General features: G+C 34.5%; 1 protein-coding gene across 4 annotated transcripts in view; it reads left to right on the top strand.

Annotated features, from left to right (window-relative positions):
- Positions 1–22445, top strand: part of LOC141726828 (nipped-B-like protein) — a 175785-nt gene that overhangs the window by 141170 nt on the left and 12170 nt on the right. For all 4 annotated transcript variants that reach the window (XM_074531922.1, XM_074531924.1, XM_074531925.1 and 1 more), the window contains 19 exons: positions 1152–1290; positions 1492–1574; positions 3114–3246; positions 5065–5208; positions 8641–8730; positions 8975–9189; positions 9286–9388; positions 10150–10248; positions 10354–10500; positions 12248–12382; positions 13811–13909; positions 15110–15163; positions 15459–15567; positions 16105–16241; positions 17547–17687; positions 18014–18107; positions 18218–18372; positions 18638–18728; positions 21810–21983. In XM_074531922.1, coding sequence (XP_074388023.1) covers positions 1152–1290; positions 1492–1574; positions 3114–3246; positions 5065–5208; positions 8641–8730; positions 8975–9189; positions 9286–9388; positions 10150–10248; positions 10354–10500; positions 12248–12382; positions 13811–13909; positions 15110–15163; positions 15459–15567; positions 16105–16241; positions 17547–17687; positions 18014–18107; positions 18218–18372; positions 18638–18728; positions 21810–21983 — 2342 coding nt within the window. The remainder of the gene's footprint in view (positions 1–1151; positions 1291–1491; positions 1575–3113; positions 3247–5064; positions 5209–8640; positions 8731–8974; positions 9190–9285; positions 9389–10149; positions 10249–10353; positions 10501–12247; positions 12383–13810; positions 13910–15109; positions 15164–15458; positions 15568–16104; positions 16242–17546; positions 17688–18013; positions 18108–18217; positions 18373–18637; positions 18729–21809; positions 21984–22445) is intronic.

Here is a 22445-nt window from a genome sequence, read left to right as displayed (position 1 = left end):
ATGAACAGGAAATATCCAGGAAAATTAAATTCATGGAAACTGAAGTTGAATTCAGCAATTCTAATGTTAACATGAGTGCGCATTCCTAGTATTTCCTATTGTTTTGTTTATAGACATCAGAGAGATCTAGTAAATAGGAATGTGTTAGGCACAGGAGCATAAATGGTAGATACCATCTTTGAATTGGGACTTTTACTATAAGGAAGTTACTGTCTCAAGGCCATGACTGCACTGCTTATCTTTAGAGTCCTAGCTCTAACTTGTTGAAGGACATTCCCTGTCTGTGGCTATAGTCATAAAGGGTGCAGCTTACCTAAAATTTTATAGGAAAATATTCTCTCTGTACAAGTAGTTAGAGATAATTTTATAAAGATAATAATTGCAATCTGTTTTGTGTCCAGTTATTATTCTGATAATTTAGGGAAAATTATGTCAGAGATTATCACCTTTTCATATTGTTAAAGGCAACATTAAGTGGTGTTGATGTACATATGGGTAGTAAACACCACACTATTTATCAGGTTAAATCACTTGGAAAGGGAGAAATGTGAGGTAGAGTGTATTCATGCTGGTCATACCAACTTAAAAGACAGTCTTGCATGCTGAAGTTTATTGTCTGTTGCACTACCTGAGATTACCATAGGTGTAACTCTTGTAGAAGCCAGTCCAGGTCATGGTCTCTAATTTCTCATTTAAAATTCCTGCACATTTCAGATACATTGTATAAGTAATAAATTATTATTACAAAGTTGGTCTATTTTTTTAATGTTGTGTTGGAAATGGATATGGCATTATACAGAATCAGCCTATTAGTAAGTGCCTTTGCATGGATGTGTTTGATTTATTAAATATTTCTGAAGATTTTTCTGCTGCTGAACTTCACAGACACACTGATGTCCCATCTGTGAGCTGTTTCAGTTCATCTCTTTGGACTGAGAATAATGCTTACCATTTTAGTTAGACCAAATCTTTTACTGCATAAGAGAGCAGATGACAAGATAAATGTGTATAACACAGATTCCTAGCTTTCATTATTATTTAGGAAAGATGTTATTTAGGACAGAAAAAAAATCTGTTTTTTTTTTGTTTTGGTTTGGGGTTTTTTTTTGGTTTTTTGTTTAGTTTTAGTGCTAATGCTGTCTTATTAACAGATTAAACAGCAGTGACACTGATGGAGAGCCTATGTATATTCAGATGGTAACAGCACTAGTTCTGCAGCTTATTCAGTGTGTGGTGCATTTGCCATCAACAGAAAAAGATTCTAATTCAGAGGAGGAATCAAACAAAAAAGTAAGTTTTTTTTAAGAGCCATAATTCTTTTTTTTTTGCTACAGGAATGACTGTAGTATAATATTTTATAATGGTGCTCTAGTAATCAAGCCTTTTAATTTTATGTCAGCTCTAATTATTTGATGAATGAGAAAGGCTGGTCTGGAAATTATATTTCTGTGCATGCTAAAATATTAGAAAAATACATCTTGTTATTTTTAGGTGGATCAAGATGTGCTTATGACTAACTCATATGAAACAGCCATGAGAACAGCACAAAACTTCCTTTCTATTTTCCTTAAGAAGTAAGTACTGTTGCATTCTTTAGTGTATTGATGAAACCAACTCCAAATAAAATGTCACACCTTAAGACAAACCAAACCACTTTGCAATCCTAAATGACTACTAATAAAGTTACTTATAACAATATATTTTATAGATCTCTGAGAGAGCTACCTGTCTGGAAAAAAAAACTTATGGAACAGTCTGCAGAGTTTAAGAACACATTCAAGAATTTATCTGATAATTTATATAGGATCCTTTTATCAGGGATCTTTTACTCATTTGAAACATGGAAGAGAAGGCTGAGTAAATATTTAAGCGATGAAACCAGATTATTTCAGTCATCAAAAGGACCAAAATATAAAAACCCTAAAATTACTTTCATTTAGGTAAAGTTAGGAATGTCAATAGCTCAGCAGAGAAAAAAACCAAACCTGAATAAGCAAAGGATTTGTAAGAAGTCCTGAGGTTTTTTATCGTGTTGATTTCTGTTGTTAAGCCAAAACGCTGTTTATGAGCTATCTTGCAGTAACCGTGAGTCTCTGGGCTTTATATAAGTCCAAATCCAGCTTGCTCAGGACTAAAGCCCACACGGAACTGCATAGACGGAGGATAAAAGACCAGAAGCGCTCTTCGCCACATGGAGACGAGTATCCACTTTATTAGCTTGAGACAGGACACTTCTGTGGCAGAGACCACCCAAGTAGCAAAGAGGGTGTGGCCCCCTTGCAGTGCAGTTTTATACCCCAGGGAAAGGGGACGGGGAAGAGGACCATGGCCAACGGGATGCCATTAGGACGAGGGGAGGGGCCACCTGTGGGACAGACCACTGAGGGAAAGGGGGGTATGGGGATAAACCATGAGATAAGAAAGGGGGAATCAACCTGACATACCCAGTAAAATTTCCACATCACCCAAGGTAAAAACACCAACTAAACAAGCTATTTAGTGCACTACAACACCTCCACCTTTTCTTTTAACTAAAATTAGAAGGAAATGTGTTGGACTATTTCTGCTGCTGATTATGAATTTGTCTGCATTTCTCTGCATACTTCTGATTTAATTAACGTTAGGGATGTCACATATAGGTGAAACACTATCACATATGTTATCTTTTGATTTTTTAACATTATGATTTTAACCTTTCTGGAACATAATACTGAGATGCCTTATCTCTGTGAGTTAAGTCAGACCAGGTTTAAGGACACAACACCTTCTAAATACCCTACTCTAGCTTGAGCTTTGGAATTTTACCTACTTTGTTTATCCAAGTTAATGCAGACTTTACCTCAAAACAATAAATAAAAAACCTTAGTAACAAAATTCTACTACCCTGGATTAACTGCTTTACTTGCAGTGCAACTTGAAGTGATAAATGTTTGAACTATTTGTCTGTAAATGGAAAAAAACAAATTTTCTGCTAATATTTGTTTTGTTATTTTTTTATGGAATTACATAAGACTGGTTTTCTGGCTAAAAATAGAATTAGTTCTCTTTGCATCAAAAGAAAAGTTTAAATGGCTCTTAAATTCACTTGCAAACATGCATTTTTATTTAAACAGATGTGGCAGTAAACAAGGGGAAGAAGATTACAGACCACTGTTTGAGAACTTTATTCAAGATCTTCTTTCCACAGTCAATAAACCAGAATGGCCAGCTGCAGAGTTGCTACTTAGCTTATTAGGAAGGCTATTGGTAAGGGATACTTGTTCTTAACTATTATATTAATTTGTTTCTTATTACAATGAAATGTGTTTATTTCAGCTCAAACTATTGCAGGAGTGTTTTCTGATTGTTGACACATGCATGTAGCATGTAAGGAAAATCTTACATGTATCACTATCACATAATGCATAGAAAATAAAACTTAGGTCAGAAGATCATTGATAACGAACTTAGTAAAGGTTATATGTATACAGTTTCTCATTAATGTCCTCTTCTAATACTCCATGGCATTTTCCACATTAAAAAATGCCATTCTGTAGCATCTAATAAGTTTAGATATTCATAGAACCGTAGAATATGCTGAGCTGGAGGGGACCCACAAGGATTATTGAGTCCAATTCCTGGTCCTGCACAGGACACCCCAACAATCCCACCCTGTTCCTGAGAACATTGTCCAAATACTCTTTGAGCTCTGGCAGTCTTGGGGCTGTGACCACTGCCTTGGGGAGCCTGTTCAGTGCCTGACCACCCTCTGAGGGCAGAACCTTTTCCTGATATCCAACCTCAACCTCCCTGACACAGCTCCAGCCATTCCGTCAGGTCCTGTCACTGGCCACCAGAGAAGAGATCAGTGTCTTCCCCTCCACTGCCCCTCACAAGGAAGTTGTAGACCACAATGAGGTCTGACCTCAGTCTCCTCTTCTCCAGGCTGAAGAGACCAAATGCCCTCAGCCACTACTTGTACGGCTTCCCCTCTAAACCCTTCACTGTCTTCATTACCCTCCTTTGGATGCTATCCAATAGTTTCATTCATATTCATTGGGAATAAAGTCAGACTAATACCTGTAATTATTCATAGAATCATAGAATACTTTGAGTTGGAAGAGACTTTAAAGCTCATCTCATTCCACATCCCTGCAGTGGACAAGCAGGGACACCTTTCACTAGACCAGATTGCTCCAAGCCCTGTCCAACCTGGCCTTGAACACTTCCAGCTATGGGGCAGCCACAGCTTCTCTGGGCAACCTGTGCCAGTGCCTCACCACTCTCACAGCGAAAAAATTTCTCCTCAGTATCCCATCTAACCCTGCCCTCTGGCAGTGGGAAGCCATTCCCCCTTGTCCTATCACTCCATGCCCTTGCAAATATTTCCTCTCCAGCTTCTTACAGGCCCTCTTCAAGAACTGGAAGGTTCTCTAAGGTTTTATGGACATTCAGGTTCCTCAGGTGGTCATGAGCCTGATCTTCACTTAAAATGGGAGGGACTTTGCTCTCCCAGTCCCATACTTTTCTGGACTATTCCTTTAGCACAGAACCTGAAAACAATTAAGTAGTTTGGTCTTTTATAAGTTTGGTCTTCAAGTGGTACATTTACTTACAGATTGTGACATTTTACAGAATGTGAATATTTTTGTAGTAATGTTTTTTGAGAGTTGTTCTTCAGTATTAAAATGCAATTAATGCAGTACTTTGAGCTTTTTATTTGGAAAATATTTTCTGGTCATGTTCTTGGTAAAATGCAGCTTTCTTTATACTTGTGTGAATAATGAGGAAGATGTATTATGTTGCTATACTATTGCAAAGGATATCTGCTTTACTAGATGTCTAGTTTATTTTAGATTTTTAAAAATATATATTTTTATAACAGGCATATTGGTAAGGCAAAAGACTCAATAAAGGAAAAAAACATTATTCTAAAGTAAGGACTGTATCTGTGATGTAATAGTAACATAACTTTAAGCAGCATGAAAATTAGGTGGACTTTTAATAAGGTCAAACTGTCTTGTAAGAAGAATCTCAGTTGCAGAAATAAATAGTTTTTATAACAGCTTATTCTGCTTTTCTTAGGTTCACCAGTTCAGTAACAAATCTACAGAAATGGCATTAAGAGTTGCATCGCTTGACTATCTTGGAACTGTAGCTGCAAGACTCAGGAAAGATGCAGTCACTAGCAAAATGGATCAAGGTTCTATAGCCAGAATACTCAAACAGGTGTGTGAAAGATCCCATGCCAGTTGGATTCAGATGTATCTATTTAAAAGCCTAAACATTTTAAAGATGTGCGAAAAACTGCAATTATGGGGAATGAGTTTTCATTGTTGTTCAGAATCAAATATACTCAATTTATAAGTATCACATTTGTTAATTCATGTCTTTCTCACACCATCTTCCTAGTGATCATTTTAAATGGTTAATTAAAATGATGAAACCAATTTTCTGGTGAGGATATAGATGAAATAATGGAGTGACAGTTGGATTATGTCTTAGGAGGCCTTAAAATATATTTGTGTGTGTATGCATGCATGCATGTATGTGCATTTGCTATTGCAAAATGGTAATTGAGCTTATGGCACTCATATAGAGACTTTTGAGAGTTAAACTGTTAGGCCTATAAGGTTAGTTTTTATGTGATAGAACTGATATTGGTTGTGTGTGTAGGGGGGTTGTTATTTTCGTGGGAGTTTTTTTACTAGAATTGCATATATCTTTCATTGGAGAATACATATTTGCATTTCTGTTAGTGCTCCTTATCAAAATGTTTCCAAATCTGCAAGATTGCCAGCAATTAACAAAGCAGTATGTGCATTTGGGCTCTCTGTAGTACATTAAGAAAATCTTGGGCCTTATGGGTATTTTCAAAAATGTGAACTTGTACATTTCTTATGGATGAAATACTTTTCTGTCTGAACTATTAATTGTTCTCAGCATGATGAGATCTAAAGTTGAGTAGTCATATCAAGGTGGTTTCCCTGAAAAGACTCCAGATCTACTATATGTATCTTATGATGACTGTTACAGACTTGTTTTGAAGGTAAAACTCGTGCAATTTACAGGCATTCAGATAAAGTATCAAAATTCATCTACTCCTTCATGAGGCTGATACTTCCCATGACTTTTGTCAGTTGGAATATTTGACTATGTATAGTGTCAAATCTTTATGTTCATGGCTTATTGTAATTTATGCTTCTATGTGCTAAGGGGGTGTAATTCTCCGTTTGCAAGTGATTTTGCCAATTATACATTAGACTTCATAGGGAAATACTTTAAAAGAATCCTTTTCTCTTTCCTTATCTCCAGAAGTTATATAATAATATTGAAAGATATTCTAAAAAGATACATACGTGAGTGGTGACCTGAATTTTTCTATTTGTTTTGAGTTTTTTACAGGATCAGGCAGAAACTAGGTATTGGCATCCACAGAAAATAAAATATCTGTGGGCAATTGAGCACTAAAAGCTTTTTTCACTTACTCAGGAAGCTTAACATAAATGATGGCATTGTGAAAAGTGTATATTATACAGTACATTTACTCAGGGTAGACTGTGTTGTTTATAAGTGATTTGTAACATACGAACAAATTACTTGAAAATGTGCACAACACCTAAGCTTCACTTTGTTGCCCAAATGGCAAAAAATTAAGATCCATTGGTAGACATATTCAGCTCTAATCATTAGAAATATCTTAAATTATTATTTTCATTCAGAAATGAACTTATATCTCTACAGATTTTTCTTTCCTGCTGAATTGAGTATTTAGATTGTTGGATATTTCCTTCTACCCTCTGATATCATTACCAGGATAATTTCCAATGATCGATGAGTGCTTATAACTCTCTCTGTTGTGGTTTGGACTCATGAATTGTATAATTAGATTTAAGAGAAAATCTGTTCTGTTTTGACATTTTTAAACAGATTTTTTTTCATAGAAATCTGTCATAGATTGTCAAGTTGATTTGAACACTTGTGCATGCTTTTCATTAATTTATCTCTTGATATGCTGATCTTCTGGACTTGTACCTTTTTCCACTTGCTGTTGTTTGCAAGCTATATTATGTGCTACGTTTGTGATAAGATTCTCAATCTATGCTGTTCATACACAAGTTGATGGTTCTAAGTTGCAGGTTTTATTGCTGAAGAAGAAAAGTGTTTTGTAGCTGAAGAAGTTGCAGCCAGAAATTATTCTTCTACTTTTATTATCAATATTGAATATGATTTGTTGTGGGCTTCACAGTTTCTTTCTGTTTGTTCTGGGTTTTTTACTTTTTAAAATAGTTAGACAGTTAAGGTTCATCAAGAAACTTTTTCAGCCTTTTTATCCACAGAATTTAACATTGGTTGAAGGCCAGACTTTCAAATCACAATTTGCATGTAATAGGGCGCCAAATATAAATTAATAAACCTACATTAGTATTATGTCTACTGTAGATGTCTTTTGAATTCTTGAACTGATTAATTTGAGGGGAAAAAAACCCCTTTTTTCTGCTGTAGCATCAACAATTGCATCAACAATTGCAAGGACCTGCACTTTTCAGTATAATACTAAGGAAAAAAGAATGTTTTATGATTTTGGGTTTATGCTTTCTTGTAGGTGTTGAGAAAGTTAGTTTCTGATTCATTAACATGTTAATTGATACTGATTTGTTCTCTAACCCCTATATGGGGAAAAGTACATTGTCTGATGGTCATATACAAAATCATTGTTCAATTTACGTAGGCTAGAATTATTTAAGAGATCAGGATATACATATTTCCTATAAAATAGCCTCTTGTAAAAAATATTCTGGTTTTAACATTCATACATTTTAGGTATTTACAAATCTGATGCATAGTTCTCAGAATAATATTTCATATGTAATCCTTTTTGTGCATCTTAAAAGTGCTTCGCAGGAAAATTAATAGCACCCTATTCTGTAGATAGACTTTATGCACTAAGCGGAATTTTTATAAAATGTATGTTTGTTCTCAAGGTTTTTGACCTGATAGAAACTTAATTGAGTCTCAGAGAGTATGATTCTTTAGTGCTAGAGTTCAGGGGTGTTTGGGAATAACCTCTGTAAATTCTTTGCTTAATGAATTGAGCATACTTGCTGCACTTTCTCTGTATCGATGCTTTAAACCTGAAAACATTTATACCAAATATTTTGCAGAGGGATAAGTTATTTTTATTTCTTTGACGCTTCCCATATGTTTTTACTGTTGTCTGTGTTTCATATTTATGTTCATTTGACTTTTTTGCCTTTTATCCCTTGTTCACCTGTAAAGTCATTGTTTCAGAGTTTAAAATTGTTGAGAGAGCTAATGATGCCTTTTATAGGTTAAATCTTTTTTTAGTCTACTATGTGTGATTTCAGCCGTTTGTTTTTCTCTTCACACAAGATCATAAAATTAAAATTAATCAAATCAGTCAGTCTGTTTTAAACCGAGTCTTATTCTGCTGTTAATATTTTTTGACTTTGGAGCTACAGTCTAATTTGGTTTAATCTCTATAAAGTTTAGAAGTAATTGATTTAAAAAATTGTTAGTTGTATTGATAATTACAGAACATTAATTTCAGTGTATTTTATATGTGGACATACAGATTTTCAGGTGCTAATTACCACTGTGCAATATTCTATTTTAAAACTATCTTTCTATTTCTGATAGGTTTCAGGAGGAAAAGATGAAATTCAACAGCTGCAAAAGGCTTTGCTAGATTATCTGGATGAGAACACAGAAACTGATGCATCATTAGTGGTAAATTTCAGCTTTCTGATGTCAAATTTATAGAAAAATAATTTTCGTAACATGCACTGAATAAAACTATTTTTGGTCATACATATTAGAGATTTGATTAAATTGTCACCCTAACGTATTATGTTGATTGTGTTTTCTGAAATATGGTTGTTGCATTAAACTCACTTAATCTCATATATCCGTTAATTTCACTCTTCTACATCTGTTGTTTTTGGTTTTTGTGTATCTTGCTGTATTTCTCCAGTTTTCTCGGAAGTTTTATATAGCTCAGTGGTTTCGGGATACAACTATGGAGACAGAGAAAGCAATTAAATCTCAGAAGGATGAGGATTCATCTGAAGGAACTCATCATGCAAAAGATGTTGAGACCACGGGGCAGATCATGCATAGAGCGGAAACTCGCAAAACATTTCTTCGCAGCATCATTAAAACTGCTCCATCTCAGTTCAGTACATTAAAGTACGTTTGAGCACCAGTGCTTTATTAACCACACATTTGACATTTTTAATCATTTTTGGTAAACGTGTCTTAATTAAAACTTTGAATTTGTTGCAGGATGAATTCTGATACTGTGGACTATGAAGATGCATGTTTGATTGTTCGCTACTTGGCCTCTATGAGGCCATTTGCCCAGAGCTTTGATATTTATTTGACACAGGTAAACTGTGCTGGAAGTCTTAGTACAGCGAAATGCAGTTGGTTTCTGATTCCAAACACTTTAGTGGTAGTGTACCATATCTGTTCATTGTTGAGCATGGGTATTTAACAGGCCGCAATAACACCATGTGCTTTCTGTATGAATGACATAAGTGCTCATATTTCTTTTTCTTGCATACATTTTATATGTCATATTGTGCATGCATTATTTTATTTGTTAATGGATGTAGATGGCAAAATGAATATCTTAGATGTACACAGTATAAAAGTAATTACAGAATGTTGAAATCTCTTACAGTTTCTGCCAGATGCACGCTCATGTGGTGATATTAACTCATTAAATTTATCTTAATTTGAAAATACAAGCCAGCTTAGCTACTTGCTTGCAGTGCATGTTGCTGTCACTTTGGAGGCTGTTTAACCAGTGTGGTTTTTTTCCTTTTTCTGGGAGAAGAGCACTAACATGTTGTCATGGCAACATGTTTGGACTCCGGTACTGGTTTGGTTTAGCTTAGTTTAGGTTCTGTTACTTATAGTGATCTGCATATAGAGCCATTCTTAAAATGATGGTGCCCAAATCCACCTCTTCTATTGAAAGAACCATGATGAAAGGCACAAGTGAATGGCAAAAGTAGAGTTTAAAATAAAGGGAATTCTTATTTTAGTTACTTCATTTGCATGTTATTCTGGTGCACTGTTGCCTGTTAAACATTTTGTGACCTTCCCAAAGCAAATGAATCTTTGTTTTTGTTCTTTTATTAGATTCTACGTGTACTTGGTGAAAATGCAATTGCTGTTCGAACAAAAGCCATGAAGTGTCTGTCTGAGGTTGTTGCTGTAGACCCCAGTATTCTAGCCAGGGTAAAAAAATCTGAAATATCTATCATGTATATGCATTCTTCTGTCACACTTTAAAGAAGTCTTTAATTCTTATTTTGGATTTGTGTTTTATTTGTTCATTTTTAGCTGGATATGCAACGAGGAGTTCATGGGCGGCTAATGGATAACTCCACTAGTGTAAGAGAGGCAGCTGTGGAGCTTCTTGGCCGATTTGTGCTCTGTCGTCCTCAGCTAGCTGAGCAGTATTATGATATGCTTATTGAAAGAATATTGGTACGGTGACTTATTTATGATGTGTCATTGGAAAATTTGTTTTCAACTGAGTTTAGATGGTTAATAATATGGAATGATGATTCCAAGAGTATGTTATATGTATGTTATTATTTTAATGAGGAGCATCATTATTTAAGACCAACCTTCTATAATGCATTGCTTGTTTTCAGTGAGGCTTTGTTACATTGTTGTGGTTTCACCCCAGCCAGCAGCCAAGCCTCATGCAACTACTCGCTCACAACCCCACCATCAGGACTGGGGAGAGAATCAGAGGAGTAAAAGCCAGAAAACTCCTAGGTTGAGAGAATGTCAGTTTAACAAGGAAAGCAAAAGCCACACACACAAGCAAAGCAAAACAAGAAATTCATTGAGCCCTTCCCAAGGGCAGGCAGGTATTCAGCCACCTCCAGGAGAGCAGGGCCCTATCCTGTGGGACGGTGACTTGGGAAGATGAACACCATCACTCCAAAATGTCCCCCCTTCCTCCTTCTTCCCCCCACTTTACATACTGAGCATGATGTCATATGGTCTGGAATACTCCTTGGGTCAGTTGGGGTCACCTGTCCAGGCTGTGTCCCCTCCCAACCTCCCATGCACCCCCAGCTCCCTCCCCAGTGTTCAAGGAGCAGAAAAAGGCCTTGGCTCTGTGCAAGCTCAGCAATAACAAAAACATCTCTGTATTATCAACTCTGTGTTCAACACAAACCCCAACACAGCCCAATGCCAGCCTCTGGGAAGGAAATTAACTCTACCCCAGCCAGAACCAGCTTATACATCAATAAGTAAATATATATAGAAAGTTGTACTGCAACAGAATCAGAATTATATTCCTTTTCGTTCCTTTATTGAGGCACAGATTAAATGGAATGAGGAATTTTGCCACATCTCTGAAGTCTCAGATATGGGTTATTGATGGCAGTTCAGAAGTGTGGGTGATAAAAAGAGTCTATAACAATGTAATTTAAAGTTGTCATTTGTTACCCAAAAGAAAATAAAAGATAAAACTACTTTGGTTTTTTAGGCCATGTTTTAGTGCTTTAAAAGGCTTTTTATTAGATTTTTTGTATAAAAAGTGGGTTTTGCCTGGATGATCCGATAAATACAGTGTTAATTTAAGATAACGCTTTTAGCATTCATGTTAGGTTTTTAGTCAAATACTACTCATTTGCTATAGTTACATGATAAAACTTGTTTGTAAGGTGTTTTGGAAATGTCCATATGAGGATGCATAAAGGCACTCATCCTGGCATTTAGATTAAACATATTTTGAATTAAGTAATATGAAATGAAGCTACTCATCCTTCTCCTTAGATGAAGCCTAGGAAATTGGAAAATATTTGCTGCACATATCAACCATAAGCTTTATTCAAGAATTTTGAAGTATTACAGTCCAGACTTACAAAGGATCTTAGGTGTTCATAAACAGTAGCTAAAGCATCAGCGCATCTAGCTTCTAAGATCTTGAATTAAGAAGTGGCATTATACATTTGCAATATCATGAGTTCCTAATTGGGATGATATAAATGGAGGAAGTGTTTCAATGTTTTGGGGACTCAGCCCAAACCTTTAGAATTGTTGCAAATAAAGTTATGCTGATCTTTCATATAAATATACTCCAGAATATTTTAGCTGCATTTTCTGAATGCATTTTTCAGGTCAGATTGTGTGATCTTCAAGTATAATTTATATAATACATTAATAATATGTCTGATTTCTTTTCAAGAGCATAATGTTTTTCTCCTCACAGGATACTGGTATCAGTGTCAGAAAAAGAGTCATAAAGATACTTAGGGATATCTGCATTGAACAACCAACATTTCCCAAAATTACTGAGATGTGTGTAAAAATGATTCGGAGAGTCAATGATGAAGAAGGCATTAAGGTAGAATGAAACATATCCTTCAGGATTTAAATTATCATAATTGGTTTCCATATTTTGAGGCAAAAGTAATAAAAAAAGTATTTCATTGCTCCTTTGTAATTTTTTATTATTTTTATTTATTTTTAATTTTTAAGAGCAAATAGCTTTCTACATTGCTGTCTGACTTGGTTTTCTTTTCTTTTTTCTATTTTCATCAAGTTCTTGCTGACAAAGGATTTTAAAAAGTTGTTATCTAGAGTTTTGGGGTTTTTTCTCTTTGCAAGTATTGTCTCTGATACTTCTCTTTTCTAACAAGTAAAATTAGTCTATAAAATTCCTTTCTGAAAACAAAATAAACTTTAAGTCAAAATTAAGTACTTGGTGCTTTTATATGCCAGATTTATAAATTCTGTGTATAAAAAATATAAAGTATTCATCTGTGAAAATTTTGCATTAATTCTGAATGTTTAATGAATCAGTTATTCCCCCTAAAATATTACTTATGTCATCATATTCTTATCTTTGTGTGACATATATGCAGAAGGGTTAAAACCTAAGATTATGTGGAATCATAAACCTGACACTGATGTTTTTTGTTTGATTTGGCAAAAATAATTTTTAAATTGTTGGGTAATTAAGACTACACCTGTAATAATTTTGTATCACACTTTCAGTGGGATTTGAAGTCTGGAACTTTAAAGCTGCAACATATAATTTTACCACTTGAGATATGTTAGTGCCAAGTGGCTTTCAGGGCAGACTGTTAATCAAGAAGTAGATGAATAGCTGTATCTACGGTGCTACTAAGAAAGGAGGATGACCTTACCCTTGCCTTTCCAACAACCTCATAAAGATGAGGCAGTATCTGCAATGTGTTTTTTTAAGTCTCCATGGATGAGGAATGCTTCCTACAAGCGTATGCTTTATATGTAATTTGGGAATAGTTCACTTTCATTCTATTCCATCTTTTCCTCTATACAAAAACATTGTAAGGGAATCAACTTCCTATGTTTGGGTAGAGAGACTTCTCTCTCTTCTTTGTCTTCTCACAGCTGTTCTGAAAATGCCAATCTACAATTGCTGCTAATTCTGCTGTAGAAATTATAGTCTTGTGTTCAGTTGTCGGTTTCTCAGGCCTACTATGCTTTCCTGAGGAATGCAGATTAGTGCAGGAAAATGGTAACTATTTCCTGTAGCATCACTTTCCCAGTGATCATTTTAGTGAAGCTTGCTTAGAGACCAGTATAACTGCTGTAATAGTAATCTGGGTCTATCTCAGATAACATTCTCTACAACAGTATCACATAGGTTGAATAATTCCTTACAGAAGTGCACATAAAAAATTTATTGTAAAAAATTTATTGTAAAAATTTATTGTACGGATGTATTGGTAATAATACCTATGTGCCAAGATAAAATTATTTATTTCTGCTATTTTTTTTCCTTCAGAAATTAGTAAATGAGACATTCCAGAAGCTCTGGTTCACTCCAACTCTACATCATGACAAAGAAGCAATGACTAGGAAAATACTAAACATCACTGATGTGGTATGTTAAACAAATTTTAATTAGGTTGCATGTAAAATTTCATTAAGTTTTTAGTATCTTTGGAATATTGTCTTAAGTATTTTAGAAATACACAAGTAATTTAATTATCAGATTAATTTCTTTATATGTCTCCTGACATTGAATACATGCTAGAATTATTAATCTGATGGAACAGGCTATAAGAAACTTTAAATGCTCACTAATCTGCTGACAGTGATAACTTAGACCACATTATATTCAGGTTGTGGAAAATACTTGTTCAGTTAAAACACCACAAGTTTCTGTTATAGTTAACATTTTCCAGGAAATGCTAGTAGCAGCATATAATTAAGCCTAACTAAGAAGTTGTCTCTTAAAAGAAAAATTTCCACAATTGATAACATTTCTTTTGAAAGGTTATCAAGCTGTTTCAACATATGCAAGGTCATGTTCTCACCCAAGGTAAACTAGTATCTGCATAATGTTATCTACTTTTTAGGAGCAGCAAATTAAATTGTATGTCTCAAAAATCTGTTTCAAATAAAATGCTTTTACATTTGTAGTGAAAACATATTGGTAAAGCCACTGTACTGAAAAGGTATTTTAATATCAGTTATACCAAGATGTAAATATCAAATAAAAGTATTCTCCTCGTGACTTAAAAATATTAGTTTAAACTGCTTTTTAATATTTTTACTAAATTCTAGTGTATTATGCATTTTTCCAGAATGACCAGTCAGTTTATTTGACTTCAATTTAATTCTCAGTTCTCCTGCCAATTCTTTTTTGGAGCATCTCTGAGCTGTTCCTGACACATGATACCATTGAAGGCTTAGTTTGTTTATATAAAAATATGTACACGCATATATATATATATACACACACACATGTTCATTTTTAATATGTCAGACTTGTATTTGTGCTTTAATCTGTACAAAATGTTGTTCGACGAACCCAAAATTTGGTTGTCATTAGAGATAGCAATCTCCAGTAAAATGTGTAGGCCTTGTGTTGTATGGGATACAAATTCTGAGATCATTTAAATGGTGAGAACTCTTTTTCAAATGCAGGAAAAAGTTTCTGGTCTCCAAAGATATCATACTGAATATTTATGAAAATATGTCTGTGCATGTTTACTGATCTTTTAAGATGGCATCTGTATTGAAATATTTTTTAATCAGATGCTTTTTTTAACCAGTTTATTCTCAAAACTACTTTTAGGTTGCAGCTTGTAGAGATACAGGCTATGATTGGTTTGAACAACTTCTTCAAAATGTAAGTAATAAATTTTGAATGTATGGCACAATCATTGTAAGAATTTTAAAATTTCTTTTGGTACTAAAACAAATTGAAGGGAGACTGCAAGACCAGTCCTTTACAGTAAACAAATTCAATCCATGCCCTTTAAACATCTGACCTTTCTTTAATTCTCCATTGGTGTAACTTTTATGGAGAAGTTAAATGGTTTTGTAGTGCAAAATTCTTGTGGATCTGTAGTAATTGTTATAAAACCAGTAGATATCCAATGTAAATGAATGCACCCTGAATACTAAATAATTTTCTGCTATAGCTGTTGAAGTCAGAAGAAGATGCCTCATATAAACCTGTGAAGAAAGCCTGTACTCAACTTGTTGACAATTTGGTTGAGCACATTCTTAAATATGAGGAATCCTTGTCAGGTAATAGTGTTTACAACCTAGTAGCTTCTTTGAATTTTATGATACTGTAACAGTGGTGGTTCAAATGACTATTGTGTAAAGTTACTGTTACAGAATTCCTATTACAAAACTGATGGTAATGAGTTATTGCATTTATTTTGATTGTGAACCTTTGAGCACTGTGTAATAATAAAGCTTCCCTAATTTTCTCTAGCTAATCACAATAACAGAGCTAATTTTAAAATAACTTGTTCAGATTTTTTTTTTATTTGTATTAATACGTTCTACAGTTGTAATAGGAATCATTGGCTAGGCCAGTGTTCTGTGTACAGTAATTAGGTTAAAAACTAGTGATATCTTTGAAGCATCTTTGCTTATTTTACATATGTTGTGATCACATACAAATGTTAGCACATTATGTTCTCGTCTCTAATCTAATAAGAATATTCTGTATTGATCTTGAAAGATATATTATGAAAGAGATATTCATATGATTTTTTGGCTGTATGTTTTTCATTGCTCAAACATTGCTTTGTGTATTTTCTAATTTTTTTGCAGATTCTGACAACAAAAGTGTGAATTCTGGTCGCTTGGTTGCTTGCATAACCACTTTGTTCTTATTCAGCAAAATCAGGCCCCAGCTAATGGTCAAACATGCCATGACCATGCAGCCATACCTGACCACTAAATGTAGTGTAAGTAGAGAAAATTAGAAAATCAGTCTTTTCTTTTTCCCAGATAATTAAGCATGGAAATTAATGGCTATCTTGTATGCTTGATGAAATTGAAGGTAGGAAAAGAGAAATAAAAATTATGTTTCTATGATTCATGATCATATCTTTTAAAGATATTAGGTCATTTTATGATCTCTATAGCTTCCAAGATGCTGTTCCTCACCCTCTGCCTTCACATTTTACACTCAAATGAAACTGAAACCTGTGCTTCTTTCCCTTAAAGACTAAAACACAGTTTTCCACCTGTTATGAAATAATTTCTTTAAATTGTTTTATTTTATGGTCACAGTCTTAAAAGTAGTTAAGATTTAATAAGTTAATCTTAAGACTAAAGGTATGGTTCCATAAGACAGGATGATCTAACATATAGCATAAATATTAGAAGGAATATGTCCTGCTCTATCCTCTTCAGCAGTTCACCTCTCTCTACCCTAGCTCTGGTGTTTTTGTATTTCTCTGTAAGACAGTTTAGCTCACAGAAATGATAGAGCTACAGTCCTGAATCCCCCCAGTCCGGGAAAATGGCCCCCTCCTCTGAAACACTGCACTGCTTTCTGCCATTTTGATTAGCACAGTTGGCTCAGTGAAAGTTGTGATGAACCCATCATCTGGCAGGAGCAGAGCAGGATTGTGCAGCCATGGCTCAAGAAAGAGCTTGACTGAGTGAGGGACAGCAATCCATTACCTTAGGTCAGCTGCCCAGGGAAGAGCAGGCCTGAGAATGCTTGTTATCAGCTTAGCTTGCAGGTATAGCCTAGAATTTTACCGTTTCAGCCCTAGAGCATTCTCTAGGCAAATCTACAACAGACTGCTTCTGATCAAACAGGATAGGAAAAGGTTATTTCATTATTTACTTGCTGCCAATACCTGTTGCCAGGTGTTGTGCATTCTCTACTGTGCATGTGTCAGGAAGAGTTCCTAAATTTGTGTTAGGACTCAAAAAAATTTTCATGACCAAAAGTTTTCAGGTCTGTCTCAGCCTTGATGACAGGTGAATTCTGCTTCTACCAATTTTTTTTTTTTATAAAAGTTCTGTAGAAAACGAGAACTTGCTTTCAAAATAATATGTAACTTAAAAGCAAATGTAAACTATATATTATTTTAAATCTTTACCAAATAACTTGCATAAGATACATAATTGTATCATACTATTATGTAATTGTATTATATTAATATGTATTATATATGTATTGCATAATACATATTAATAATACTTAGAGGTAACACAGCCAGAAATGTTAAATGCTATAAATGCTGTTGTTTCAGACCCAGAATGATTTCATGGTGATCTGCAATGTTGCAAAAATCTTAGAACTTGTAGTGCCACTAATGGAACACCCAAGTGAGACATTTCTTGCCACTATTGAGGAAGACCTCATGAAACTCATCATCAAATATGGCATGACAGTAAGCTTTTAATTGCTACTATTCAGTTAATTCCATTTCACATTGTGAAATACATAATTTTGGTTTAAAGAAAGTCTGTCTTCATTATGAAGATAACTTTTGAGCCATGAAAAATCAATGTTCTTGGTTTACTTGTGTTTGTATGTGTTGTTGCTATATTTTAACAATTATAAGTTTCGGCATGTTTTCGGAGCAGTCTAGGAGATGGACATTACATCTGTTAGATAGTTACTTTTAGTTCTACATGCCTTTTCCCTGCATAACATCACAAAAGTCTCAGTTTTAAATTCTAAATATATAATTCATTTGTTCTTTCTTGCACCTAGGTTGTTCAGCATTGTGTGAGCTGTCTTGGGGCTGTTGTGAACAAGGTCACTCAGAACTATAAATTTGTGTGGGCCTGTTTTAATAGATACTATGGTAAGTAAAATCACGACATGTACATGTCACTCTTCAGTTTCACCTACAAGTCCTATTTTAGGGATACACCATGATTAAATACCGTGATCAAAACTTTTATCTTGCTGTAGGTGCACTTTCAAAATTAAAAAGTCAACACCAAGAAGACCCCAACAGTACAATACTTACTGCCAATAAACCAGCACTCCTTAGATCACTTTTCACTGTTGGAGCACTGTGTCGGCATTTTGATTTTGATCAGGAAGATTTTAAGGGCAACAGTAAGGTAAAATAACTTGTATTTATTCTCCGCGTCTTGTGCATATTTAATGCTCCACTTCAGTTTGAAAACACAGTATTCCTAGGCCCTCAAAGCTATGCATTTCTTCATAATACATATGATATAATTTTTTGGGTTGTAAATACATGGTTTTGCAAAGACAATGCAGTAAGATTGTGCTTCTCCATTTTGATATATATGCTTTTTATAAGAGATTAGAAGTATCTGTTTCATCTTCTAATAGCTATTATTTGTGTTTTAATTTCCTCAGGTTAACATTAAGGATAAAGTACTTGAACTACTGATGTATTTTACAAAGCATTCAGATGAAGAAGTACAGACAAAAGCCATTATTGGCCTTGGTAAGAAATATTAATAGTTTTTATTATTCTGCTCTAGTAGGAATCCATGCATTTATTTGGGTAGTGGCAGGGAAGTTTGTTTAAAATCAAAGTTCACCACATGTTTTATTTGAGACCTGGCTATAGAAATGTAGTCAAAGGGATACTTGGAAGTTGCATACTTCTGCAGCAGAGTGGATGCTTTTGACAGTGAATACCTTTTTGATGTATGACCAAGTCTTTAAAAGCATCAAGTTTCCAAAGTAAATGGAGATGAGGTTTTTTTCCCTCATACAAATATTTTGTAACTCCAAATATTGTTTTTCAGTCCTCAAGGTATGGTTAAAGAATAAATAGAAAAAATGATGGAAAAACTTTGAGAATTTTAAGTGTAGGGGCAGAAATTCCACAGAAATTGAAGGAACTCTGGTAGTTTATACCAACTGAGAGGTGATATGTGAAATTTCACGAGGCATTGAGATTATGCCATAGTCTAAATATTACAGCTTATTTTGGATCTTTGGCAGTATTTCAATTGTAAATAGATTTTTTGTCTGAAGGCATTAGTATAGTATCTCAGTGACTTGCAGTAATGCATGAACTGCCATTGAGTGATTTGTATCATGTTCACCCTCTGCTCAAGGACCAAAACTGTACATGTAAGAGCATCTTGTTTGGACAGATAGGCCTTGGTTTCTGGAACAGTTCAGTTCATGGTTATGGCTTAGTCTAAAGAAAGTTGTCTCCTGTGTGTGAGCTTGCATTGCACGGTTTAACTGTGTATAAGAATTTTCCTCCTTATGCTGCTGTTTAGGTGGCTTTTTAGATATCCTGGTACAGGTTAGGCTAAGGAGGACTGAGAATAAGGACTGAGACTGAATCTTGATTTGATATTCTGTGAGGAAACCATTGCAGACAGCTGAGTGGGATTAATGGTTTTAAGTTGCCTCTGTTGCAGGAACAGTGCTATGGTGCTAACAACTAGCTGGAGGTTTTTCTAAGCATTGTATCAAGATGCACGACGCTTACTGTAGTCCATTCTAATTTAATTGTTCTATACAAAATATTGCACATGGGATAGGGGCTGCCTTCCTAACCGTAGACATGATTGCTTTACTCATGGAGGCTGAGTGTTGTATTCATCAGAAATGCTCCTGAATTACAGACTGAACTGTGATCAGTTTGGGGAAGAGGAGAAAACAGGAGTGACTATCAGTAGGCATTCTTCAGATATTTTTATTCTTTTTTTCTCTGCCTGTAAACATGTCAGTCTTTATCTTAATTAAACCTCAGACAACTGTTTTCAGTGATATATTAGTCTAATCTAAGTACTGGTTCCACTTTGAAGGTAGCTGCTTGGGTGTACAGAGATGTAGTAGGCAGTGCAAAGCTGTGTTTTACAGGCTGGTAATATTGAGTCAAGTTGTCAAATACATTCAACATTTACGTGCAGCAATAAGATGAAAATTACTAACAAGCTAATCCAAAATTTATACACACTGAAGGCATCAAATGAAGAGTGTGTACTTTCCTTTTGGTAATTATTATTGTGTCCTTACAGTAAGGACACTCAACAGTTTTAACCTTTCCTTTGGGATGTGTCACTGCTGTTGAGAGATTGAGTTTAACCATAAGCGTTATGGTTACTCTTCTCTTCCAGATGTGTACTTGCAAGGCAGATTGAGGATAAAAAAATTTGGTAGTATCTAACAGGTAATGTCTTACTCAGCCAAGTTCAGTGCTTAACCTTAACGGAGTGAAAACAAAGGTATGAAGAGAAGTGGTGTGAGAGCAGCCCCAAGATGTGAAGTCAGTCCTTAAATGAACACAGCAGCTGCCTTTTTTCATCCCCTATGACAAATTCTTATACCAAGTAAAATTTCTTCCCTGCTTACAGGGGATGGAAAAATAATAATTTCCCTAAGAGTACTAGTGGTTTTAGATTCTTTTAAGTAAGTGAATGAAAGAGAGTTATGAATTGTTACACATACATGCAAGTGCTTTCCATTTTCAAAATTAAACTTAAGAAATGGGTTGGACTTTCTCAGAGGTGGTCAAGTTATAAACATCTATATATACCTGTATAGAGTGGACAATTATACTACCTACTTCAAAGAGGAGCATCATTCCTTTTTCTTTCACCTCTTTCCCCTCTATCTCCCCTGCCTTCTTTCCTTTTCCTGTTTTGAAATTGAAACGAGATCTTAAATGCACTTAGGTCTTGCCCTAGACTTAGCCATTACCTACCTACACTGTCTTTTCTGTGTGCACAGAGCCAGTTTTAAAAACCTGACTCAGTCTTTCCTTTGTTATGCCCACTTTTATACATTGCTTTCACATAATTTTATTTGCTTTCATTTTCCCCCATTCTTCTTTTTATGTTTATGTTTTCTGTGTGTTCATTCAGAATCTTAGTTTCCTATGGTCGTGAAAAACACACTTAATGTTTGCTTTTCTCACAGTCTTAAAAAAATTAATCAACTAGTTAAATATAGTTTAAATTGGGAAGTTATGTTCCCATTACTGTTTTTTTATGATACTATGTAAGAGTCTGTTGCCAGCATTCCTAAATCTACATATGTGATCTAAAATTATATATACTATTACTTATTTAGATCAAACTGTTTATGAAATAAAGACTTCCCTGACTAAGAATAACCAGTTCTTTGTCAAGGGTAAGGCTGCAGCTAAAAGCAGTTCTACAGTGTGTATCTTCTAACAGATGTAGTCTTGAGAATGCTTCAGGTAATTTTCAAGACACGACCTTAATAGGTATATGAATAATAACAGTGTGAGGTCTAAATTTTATTTTTTTGTGTTTGCTATATTTTTTCTTTTAAGATTTTATTGTTTAAATATCCAGACCTATATAACTCTTAGTTCAATTGCCCTGGGTCAGGACCCCATCTTTATCTATCAGACAGATAATAGAACTCCTTATAAACTTAGAATGGTGTCCATATGAAAAAGCAATATTGTTTGTTAGCACCACACTTGGGAGGAGATAAATTTCAAACCTCTGTTTTGAAGAAAGACTTAAGAAGCAGAAATACAATTTCTAGTTAATAACATGGAATATTTCCTCTTTTCTTCCACCCTTAGGATTTGCATTTATACAACACCCAAGTTTAATGTTTGAACAGGAAGTGAAGACTCTGTACAACAGCATTCTTTCGGACAAGAACTGTTCAGTAAACTTAAAAATCCAGGTGTTGAAAAACCTTCAGACCTACTTGCAGGAGGAGGATACACGTATGCAGCAGGCAGACAGAGACTGTAAGTGCCAAGTTCTTCTGTTCTGAGGCAGGGAAAATCTAACTTTCTTGCATACAATTACTATATACATGAACTGAGTAATTTAACATTGTTATCTAATTAGTAATATTGTACACAAGATATCTTAGAATAATTTTCAAAAATTCATTATGTGTATAGGTATATTGAGACATGTAGCTTATTATTTACTTTCAGGATGTATAAATCCTGAAAGCAATCCAGAATGCATAATTGCTGTAATGATGGTATTAATACGTTTTATCAAAATATTCTCTAAGGTTAATTAGCAGATACAAAATAAGAAATTGTAAAAAATAAAACCTTTATCAAGGAACGAGACTTTAAATTTGTGTGACTTTAATTTTTTAAAATATATTTGCTATCAGACTGCTTTATATTTAATGAGATCATAAACACATTCTAAGATGGCTGGAATGTCTTTGTATTATAAAGCTTAAAGAT

This window comes from Zonotrichia albicollis, chromosome W, assembly GCF_047830755.1.
Source record: "Zonotrichia albicollis isolate bZonAlb1 chromosome W, bZonAlb1.hap1, whole genome shotgun sequence".
NCBI lineage: Eukaryota > Metazoa > Chordata > Aves > Passeriformes > Passerellidae > Zonotrichia > Zonotrichia albicollis.
The sequence above is the reverse complement of the archived record's forward strand: the minus strand, read 5'-3'. Positions and strand labels throughout refer to the sequence as shown.